Source organism: Nicrophorus vespilloides, unplaced genomic scaffold (genome assembly GCF_001412225.1).
Source record: "Nicrophorus vespilloides isolate i.1.1-1 unplaced genomic scaffold, Nicve_v1.0, whole genome shotgun sequence".
Classification (NCBI taxonomy): Eukaryota; Metazoa; Arthropoda; class Insecta; order Coleoptera; family Silphidae; genus Nicrophorus; species Nicrophorus vespilloides.
Genome location: NW_017098695.1, coordinates 167052 through 177765, shown reverse-complemented (window position 1 = coordinate 177765; position 10714 = coordinate 167052). Strand labels below are relative to the sequence as shown.

General features: G+C 34.4%; 1 protein-coding gene across 1 annotated transcript; it reads right to left on the bottom strand.

Annotated features, from left to right (window-relative positions):
• Nucleotides 1-230: 230 nt before the first annotated feature.
• On the bottom strand, nt 231-10453 carry LOC108563031 (protein Asterix). The gene is made up of 4 exons (XM_017921576.1): nt 10370-10453; nt 9900-10028; nt 579-694; nt 231-488 (listed from the first exon to the last, which is right to left on the bottom strand). The coding sequence occupies exons 2-4, from the start codon at nt 10015-10017 to the stop codon at nt 390-392; spliced, it is 333 nt and encodes a 110-aa protein (XP_017777065.1). The 5' UTR covers nt 10018-10028; nt 10370-10453; the 3' UTR covers nt 231-389.
• Nucleotides 10454-10714: the final 261 nt, after the last annotated feature.

Below are 10714 nucleotides of genomic sequence, written 5' to 3'. Positions count from 1 at the left end.
AATTTGATTAATAAATAAATAACTTACAGATATTGTTTGGAAATATCACAACTGTGACTCTGATTTCTTTGTTTATACTAAATCATATTGATGTAGATATGAGCACTATTATTTAAGATAATAAAAATTAAGGATAAATAAAGGATTAATAGGTATCAGTTTACAGTTGTAATTTAATCATAACCAGGATTGTTTTCCATGTGCAATATGATTAATGGTGACACCTAAAATAAACCTTAAACTGTTTTAATTGAAATAAATCAAACCAAGATAACAATAGGCAACATTTCACAAGATAGCATGTGAACAAAGTCGCATTCATGGTTTCTGAATGTTCTAACAAAAAAAAAATGAAAATAAGACTAAATGGAAATTAATCAAGGTAATAGTTAGTTAACTGCTGTAGCCCAAGGAGGCGTCATCGGCTGCGGATTCTGTAAATATGACATAACTATGGCCGAGATGGACAGCATGAAAGAGCTGAGGATCTGCAATTAAAAGAAACAGAGAATCCATTTAAAATTATTACAATCAAAATATCGAATATCATGTTATTAGTTATTTTTTGAAGATTTTACCTGTTTGGTGTCATCGGATATACGAGAATTGGCAAAACTGATGCATGAGCAGTAGAGGGCAACCCATGCACACCATTTGAGTCTCATCATGAGACCGCACATGCTGAAGACCATGCCTAAAAACCAAAGAATATTTAGTAATTAAAGTACTTCGCATTACGACAAGTTTAGTGCAAATATCAACGTAAAACAGTCGAAATAAGAGCGGTTGCATTGATTAAATATGTATTTATTTCTCGAATATCTTTCAGTAGTGTAGTAGTAAAATATAGTAGTAGTTCAGTTTACATGTGAACAACCTAAAAAATATTATTATAAACATTTACTTCATCTTCTTCTGGTTGCCGCTGCTTTTGCCTCAAATTGTTCATCATCTCCTTGCACTGCGGGAATTCAAGTATTTATTGTGTCTTATATAAGTGTGGAAAATGAATAAAATAATAAATATATATATATATGTAAAATAAAAAATATTTGAACAATAATAAAAATTAAAACAAGAAAAATAATTATAGTATCTTTTGCGTGAACAGAACTTATATTAAAAAATAAACATGTGTGAATATGTAGTGTATATATATATACATATATATTATAAAATAATATGTGTTTTTGACTAATGTATATATGTATATATATGCATATATATATAGAGTAATAATGATGATAATAGTATAATAATAATATATTTAATATAATAATAGTATTTAATTTTTTTGTGTTTTCCATATTATGCTACAAGAAAAAACAATTACAATAATTTTTCTCAATAACAACACAGCCATAAAAGTCTACTCATTTTTTTCCTCCACGAATCTTTCGATCATCTTGTTTTTATGTTTTTTTTTCTTAATTCCTCTTTTCTTTAGTCTAGTTCATGTAATGTAGTCGTTTCGTCTTATTCATTCCTTTCCCTTTTCGCCACTCAAACTACAGAAATCCGGAAGGGGCGGAGAGTGGGCCGTGTACCCGCCAAGCCGAATAAACTAAATGCGCACGTTTTCTCCTCAGATCCAATCCACAAACATATACGACAAAAACGAAACCAACATATCAACCAATGGGACACAGACGCACACACAGACCAAAACATATAAGAAAGAAAATAATACGGCGGAAACAACAAACACAATATAAATAATAGTAGTAGTAGTAGAAAATCTCACTGTGCTTACTTGTTTTACAATACAAAACGAAAGAGAAGCGAATTACAAATATGTATGTGTATATCTAAGAATTGTTCATAATACAATAATAAAAAATAAAAATAAGTTTTTCTTTTCCTTCCATTATTTTAGCTTGCTTTGAGTATACTGCGAATACATATATAACATATATAGATAAAATTCTAACTGATAAGTCTATTAAATAATAATAACTATTATAACGTACTCTTTAACTACTGATTTAGAAGCTTCTTCAGTTTCTCACGTTACAGTCAAGCAAGTTGGATGGAAAATGAAAAACGATACCGAAAATAAAAACCTATCACTTGTAAGAGAACTTGCTTTCTTTTTAGTTGTTGCGAGACACAATACTTTGATTTTTATGATCTTAATGAATGTAGAAATTTATTATTTAAAGAAAAGGACATAGACATAAATATGTCAATGAACGAAAACTGAAAAAAACATAAAAGTGATGGATATGGTGGTCTTTGTGGAAAGGCCGCGCTCAAAATGGATGCGTGAGATATCAACACCACCCTGCGATATTTACAATACAGCCTCTAATGCAAAATGTTTGACAAACAATAGTTAATCAATGTTTAATTTAAAATACTTTCTTCTCGATTTATGCGGCTGTTAATAGATGAATGTGTGCGATTTTTTTAAAGGCTTGCAAATACATACAGGTATTCGCATATAATTAATAAAGCCTCTACTGAAGCCTAAATAAAAAATAAAGTAAAACTAAATTACAAAAAAAAAAACATTTAGTCGTTACATATCAATAGGCATATGTATATATAGTAGCTACGTAATTTTCCAATCGTTTTAAATCAATACCGTGGGAAATACCAATAAGAAATAAAATCTTTTGGCCTTTTCAATGGATGCAGTAATATATAGAATACAAGCATATATTCTCTATAAGATAAATATTGTATTTTCCGTTTCTCCTTTACATGTTTTTTTTTAATGCAACAAAGAGAGATAGATTTAGAGAGAAAGTGAGAGTATAAATGATCATAACGAATCAAAATGAAAATCAATCGCAAAACGCACATAATCACAGTATTTTCCATCGTTCTTTTTTTGTTTTTAATTATTTCCATTTCTTCCTTTTCTATTTATATATTTATATCGAATAGCACCAAAATCGAATAGAATTTGGCTCTCATTTTTATTGATAATCATGCTAATATATTCATATTTATATATAGATATATTCAGTATTTATATATAATCTATATATATATATCATTCCTTTTATACAATAATTACATAATTTACAGAATTTCGTTTCCCTTCTTTTGCATTTAAAGTCAACTTCAAACTTTCCTCCGTCACTTCGTCTTCTTATTAGTCATGCGTGTCTTCCTCTAATAAATATATATTTTTAGAAGCCAATAACGTGATCTATGGTTGAACGGTTTCATTTTCCTGTTTTCTATTTGTTGTCCGCCTTGTATAGTATACATATATACGTATTTCTATCAATCATTCTAACTTTTCCGTATGTGTGTGAAAAAGTAATCCTATAAATATAGAAAGCATAAACAAAGGTAAAATAGAATTGAAATAAAGTCCTTTTTTCTCTGTCGAGTTTCTTCGTGATCGGGGCGCGGCGGCTGGAAGGGCGAAACTATTGCGGTGGGTCAGGCGTGCCGCTCGGATTCGTGTTAGTCCCTTTTGGGATCTGCTGCTTGAGGAAGGTATTCTCAGTCTCCAGCTGCTGGATGCGCTCCATCAGTTCAGCGATCTTCTCCTTCAGTACCTCGACCTCTTCGCGGACGGTATACATAAGATGGCTCTTCACCAAGTCCATGGCCTGCTCAATCTTGTTATCGATAGCATTCACGACGGGNNNNAACTGTGGATTCGTGTACACGTTGGTCGGCATGTTCGGATCGTAATGTTGCGGCTGATGCTGTTGCATAATAATGTTCGGAAGGGTGACGGCCGTAGCGGCGACAACAGCGGCGACTGCAGCAGAAGCCGGTGCCGTCGTCGCGCTTTGCTGTTGATGCTGCTGTTGAGGAATGACACTGCTCAGTGACGGCACTTGGTGCACGCTCGTCGGTATGTGGTTGACACTCTGGGCACTGACAACGGGTACGATAGGCACCGTCGACACAACCTGTGTGATGTTCTGGTTGGCAGCATAAGCCGCCGCGTTCGTGTATTGCTGCTGCATGTTCGGATTGTTGGAGGTGGGCATTATTGTAGGAGGGATCTGATGCGCGTTTGGCGTTAGAATCACGTTCTTGGCCACCTGCGTGGGAAGACTGCTAGGTGCTACCACTACCTGAGGCTCGCTTGGCTGCGGCGGATAGGCGTGGCCGTTGACTATGGGTTGGGCTCCGCTCGGAGGCCCGGCATACGTCTGGCTTTGTTGGAAGTTGGGTGGCAGCTGGGAATTCACCACGTTCTGTGTGGTAGGCACAAAGGCGCTGCCCTGGTTCTGGATGAGATTCGAAGGGACGTACTGCACGTTCGTATAATTGCTGAAAGCGGCACTATGCGGCACCACATTCTGCGCAAAATATTGTTGATTACCAGCGTTTATGAACTGCGGCTGAATCGCACCAGGCGGTAACTGCTGCATGCTCTGCGCCGGATAATAGTACTGAGATTGTGGCATCATCTGCGAGGGCACGTTGTAGTAATGAGGCGCATTTGCAAAGTTTCCCTGCACAAGCATCTGCTGAAAGTGCTGCTGTGGTAGGCTCTGCGTCTGCAGATATATGTTATTGCCCATCTGAAGATTGGACGTCGACTGTGAAGACTTGGATTGCGAGATCGCAGGCGGTGGATTCTCGTCTACGTAGTCCATACATTTCCAGCGTCCTCGCCGGAACGGCTCCAGACTCGCGATCTTCACCACCTTGAATCGGTCGTTCCTACTCGGCGTCGAATGCATGTCCTTGTTATTACCACCTCCCCCACCCTCGCCCTCACTCTTCGCTGTCGTCTCCACAACCGTATCTGTGGACCCGGTGGTCGCCTCTGACGGCACGTCGTTCGACATTATGGCGACACCATATTGAGGACTTGTGGGTATCACATTGGTGCCATTCGTAGACTGGATTGATGACTCCGACGAAAGAGAGTCCTCCTGCTGCGGCTGGGACGGCTGCACTAGCTGTTGTGGTTGCGGTTCTGCGCTTTTCACAATTTCCGAAGCCTCTGCAGCATTTGCCGTGGCCGAATCAGGACCTACGGAATGCAACAGGTAATTACTTTTCTTTTCGTTTAGTTTTTTTTTTGTAAATTTATTTTTGGAGATTGCATTTTATTTATTTAACTGTTATATAAATTGCAACTGCATTGTTTTGCTAACCTTGTTAACCCATCCATGCACACATAACGAGTACGGGGAGGGTTCTACAGATTTAATTTGTACCCACTAGTCACTCAATATGGCTCTGCTTATTTTTTTAATTTAAAGTAACAAACATAAAATAACAAAATACATAATAATAAATATAAAAAAATCACCATCCACAACACGCAGAAATAAAGTGGTATACAAATTATTCATTGTTTAATGAATACTAAATATCGCGTCAACATATATAGTTTGCAAATTCTTTGAGACGTGTTTTCAACACAACAGCGATAAATTTTGAATCCGACAAAATAAATGAAATGAAATATAATATTATATTTAATTCATTATAACAAAACTTACTGACAATGCTTATTGTTTAAGAAGACGCCACAACAAAAGGACTAAAAATTTCACAAATTAAATTCACAGCATTGACATCCAATCATACTAATTTAAAAAGAAGATAAAAATAATTTATTTGTATATAGAAGAAAATCTTGGAATGAAAAATACTAAATAACAAATTAATTGAAGTCAAATAATGTAAAGACGTTCAGAAATATTTATAAATTAATTTATCATAAACATAATTAAACTAAAATATTACGACCAGACTCAAAATGAAACCATTGACGACTATCGACCGTAGTCTTTCCACCCGTAAAATAATATAATTAACGGAGTAGAAAGACCTATGATTAATAGCGCTTTGTAGCAGTTGACTTTTTGTTTCATTATTATTATTAAATTATATTTTTTATTGTTGCAATTAATATTATTTATTATACTTAACGCAATCAATGTATATTTTAATCTGATACGATATAACAGTTAAAGAACAAATTTGCAGTTTACTGTGCATCGTAAACTTACATTACAATTACTTTAAACTCAAGAAGCATTGTTGCAATCGTCATTTTATACATCACTTATTCAAGTCGCAACAATGAAATAGTTAAAAAAAATTAAATATCATTTAAATGACCTTTGCAGAAGTTAATCTATTTTGTTTGATTATTATTATTAAATGAAAATGTTTATTTTTTTACGTGACTGTTGCAATAAAGATTATTATTATTTAAATGAATCAAAGTGATCGATTCCATCAAGATTAAAAACAATAAAAATAATGTTTTAAATTAATCACATTGATATATTATTGTTTGTATTTGTGGAAGAAACATAGGATATTAATTACTATGTTACGTTTAAACCTGTGCAAAGGAATAAACATTTCATAAATGTAGTAAACTGAATTATTCTACCAGTTGACAAAACGAAGACAAGACTATGTAAATGTTTTCGTTTGTTTAGTATATCATCTGATTCATCGTTCAATTATTGAGCAATTATCGAGCTGGCATTGTTTTGTTTAAGCCACATGACTAAACAAGGATAAGTTAACGATATTAATTCCATTATCATTGACAAAAGATATGCAACTGAACAGTGCATTCTTATAACTTGTTAAAGATCCATCGATTAAAATGCATTTATTACCATTACATTGAAAATAGACTATTAAAATTATTTTTTAAGCTTCAAAATATAAAAGAAATATAATCATATGATTTGGAATTATTAAATATTATTAATTTTGAACGAAACTTGTATTTGTAAACCATGTGTGAAGAAATAGCAATGTTTTGCATAGAGTTGTCAAGATTAAATAATTAACGTAAACTTTGGTGATTCTACATTGCGGCACACCTCGCGATATATTTGTTGATAGATCCCAATAAGGAATAATTATTTACCTGTGACACACCTTTCACCTTAACGCGACACACATGACCGTTTGGTTTGTACTTGAAGAGTATTGAGGATAGTTGTTATTTCGGAAGCTGCTGGAAACTGACTAATTACTGCGTGAAATATTTAAACCTTATTATGGTAAATCGTGCTAGCAGAAACATTGCGGTCGATAGCCCGTCAACTGAGGAGATGAGTGCACTTAGTCAATATAGATTATCTTCTTCTGCTTATTATTACAGTATCGCGTTGAATAATGAATCTGTCGGCATATAGTCTACGCATGGTAAGGAATACTGAGAGAAAAAGAGAAGGAAGGCGTTTGCGAGTATCTGCTTAATATAGAACAAGTATGGTAATATGGTAGTTGTCTCACCATTAGATGTTAAATTGCAATATTCGGCTCGTCAGTCGCGCACGTACATCGCACTTATCCAGAATGTGGTAACTATTTCGTAGTTGCAAGTTATCACCTCCCCCGTTTGGTGTCTTGGAGAGGATGGCCATCCATGCACTTACAAAGCTCCACCACACATTCCTCGCACTCTGTCAGCCACACGTTCACCTCGCCTACCTCACTCGCTCCCAAGATTCATATAAATAGAAATAAAAATACCTTATCCAAGAATAACAAACACACACACACACACCCAGTAACCCATACAAAATATATATGTATATATATATACATATATATGTGTACATATATACAAACACAAGCTATTAAAAGATAACAACGGAAGAGAATATTACTCGAGCCCGCACATTCCGCTTCGAGTGCAGCACTGCACATCAAGAGTTGGTCACGTTAATACTAAATACTGCCGATCGCAAAACTACTACTCTGTCATAATACTAATAGTAAATACTAAATAGCACAATTGGTCGCGTAATCGACTAATTAGCGTAAATGGAATAGATAAAAAAAAGAAACTGAGGAACCACATGAATAACAAATATAATACTTAAAGTATGGTGCGAGTGTACCTTAATTAATAAGGTCACTCGATCTATTTTTACATTCCCATCATATCTCCGTGTGCGAATGCAATGAAAACATCTCGCAACTAACAAAAATCCAAGCAACAATCGCGATTTCCAATCCGTAGCTTGTTGCACATTTCAGGACACCAAAGAGGCGTGAAGAGAAGTGTGCTTCGACCACACATCGATAGAGAAAGAGAAGGGAAAGTTTAGAGAGAAAGTAGATGAATCGAATGCATATATCAAACAAATCGCAAACAGAAACATACCGTACGCAAACACATCAACTTTTGTTTACAAATCCAATATCCAAGGGCATTCAATTCGATTGCGTAATAAAGAGAGAGAGAGAAAAAAGAGAGTGAAATTAACTGAAAACAAATTGATGTGCGTACGTCACTCGAACTTTAGTTACGCATTTGTTTTGCAATCAAACGAAAAACATGTACAGACGTAAGCACTTGTCACCGTCAGCTTTGGCGACAGTTGGTTCAAACTTTGCAAAGAATAAAGTATAAAATAATTCACAACTTTCCTACAGATCGAAACTACTTTCAGGCAATCCTCTTTTTCACAACTTCCATATATATTTAATAGCTACACCGAGTTAGAAAAGTTGAATGCAAACCGTTAGCATTTTAACTTTAGCAATTTGAAATCGAACATCGCTTTTTAAACTTTAACGGATTTTATTACATTCTTCCTGATATGTACTTTTTTTAAGAGTTCTGGGGCTTTCGGGGATGATTTTGATCAATATCGACAAGTAGTAAATAATATTATCAATAGTTTTTTGCTAATCAAATGGATGCAATTCAAGCAGTAGATCACTTGAAGTTCATAGGTTATCGAACTCTCAATTTAATATAAACTTTTCCGTTGTTTAAAATACAATCTGCGTATCGATATATTTTATCGTAAAAAGAAATTTAATTTGAATCGACCATCAAAAATGTTGTGTGTTAAAATCAAGTAGAACCGCTTACTTTTTATGGCTAATTCAATTACACCTATTACAGGAATCAAGATGAACCTTGAACATTAATAAATTTATATACATATCTCAGAACTACTATTTTAAAACCGGATATTAAAAATAATCTCCAGCAATTTCTTCACATATGAGACAAATATAATTATTAAGTAAATAAATGTTAAATATTACTACGAAATTGAAAATAACGAACTAACTTAGTGATTTATTCTTCTAAACACTTAGGGAATATAGTATTTATGTTTGTGTCACGTTAGCTGCAAGGTCTGATTACTACAACAAATACGCACAAGAATAAACAAAAACCAAACATTCGTAAAGTTTGGTATTAGGTCATGTAATTATTTAATCTCATTATTATAAAATAAAATGTGAAATATGCGGAAAGATATAACAATTTTATAGAAATTGAGAACTATTTACGTGAATAAACGGGTCTTAATTTCAAATCACTTTAGAAATTCATTTCATTACATTCACTTTAAGGTAAAGCGAACGCCATCAATTAAATATCTTCATGAAATTTAGATTCTAATGTTGCTTATATTCAGTCATTAAAAATACAATTAGAATATTGGTAAAACTAGTAATCAATATGATTACTAATTATGAAGGAATCATTAATTAATATTTAAAGTACTTAAATTGTATACTGAAAGTTAATTAATATATTTTTGGTCAATGTTGTTTGCAGCAGTTGTTTCGGGTAATTCAAATAGTCATAGTTTGTTTTCACAATACAATGTAATCAGAAATTAAATGAGTCAAACATAAATGCAGTATAAATATAATCATGATGGATCATTGTTACTATAATGTTTCACCTGATTTTGATTTTCAACTGGTAATTATGTCACAAGATGGGTGCAAAGGGGTATAGGAAACTTTTGTCATTATAAATGTAGATTAAGAATTTATAAATAGTACAGCGATTCCAGTAATAGCTGACCTCAAGTATCCATCTTTTAGATATGTCGTCAAAACAAGGATACATGCATAAACAGAGATATGCACGCTGGAATAATTAGCATGTTTACATAATTGGAATGGGAGATCATTAGGATTCAGTTGAATGCTAAGTGAAGTGTACGTACCTAAAATGTTCATGTAATCTGGTGTGAGATCCTCAACGGGTGCATTGCCATTAGCCTGTGGGGCCTTATACCTCTGGACTTTGTCTGGTCTGCGTGGATCAACATTGCCAGGAATCATCGTCACGAATTCTACATAACGAAAATGCATATCGTTAAACATCTTTCAAAGAAAGGGCGCAGGAAAACAGGCTCAGTTCCAATGTGGGGGTAAATGACATGTAAATATAATATACACAAGTCGACAACGACGACGATGATGATGAAAATAATAATAATAAGCATGAAAAGGTTGGTGTTGTAAGCTGTCAAAACGGGGTGGCCGAATTTCACATGCGGAATTCACAGGGAAAACCGAGGATCCGCGACCCGCCGGTAGGTTCATCAGATGACCCATGTTCTAGGTCATCCGATCCGAGCGGAATCTCCCCGTTGACGATGGTTTTTATTAACGAAATTCGTAAAAAACTTACAGCTAGTTTTGCAAATCACAATGGCGACAATCTCGTAAAATGTCAAACTAACAGGCCGACCCAGTGACGTAGGCGGAGTGCATTCCCCCCGCATTACTCACTGCATTCCTACTAATTACTTACCAATCTCTAAATGAACAACCAATCTCCAAAACAAATCCAAAGCGCGACGGCGTCGCTTTTATAACCAATTCCTAACTTGTTAACAACTTCAACATTACAACGTCTGCACCGTGCAACCAATACAACTAACGTGCGCCAATGATTTTTTTCTCCTCTTTTCACGAGACCGACGAAGAGCAATAATAGAAAAAGAAACAAAAAAGGCAATTACTAAGAACCGAT

Coding starts and splice junctions, on each gene's coding strand:
- LOC108563031 (XM_017921576.1), bottom strand. CDS start 10,017: ATGATTCCTGGCAATGTTGATCCACGCAGACCAGACAAAGTCCAGAGG. Junction 695..9,899: donor AGATTACATGAACATTTTAG/GTACGTACACTT, acceptor TTTGGTTTTTAG/GCATGGTCTTCAGCATGTGC. Junction 489..578: donor TATCCGATGACACCAAACAG/GTAAAATCTTCA, acceptor TTTTAATTGCAG/ATCCTCAGCTCTTTCATGCT.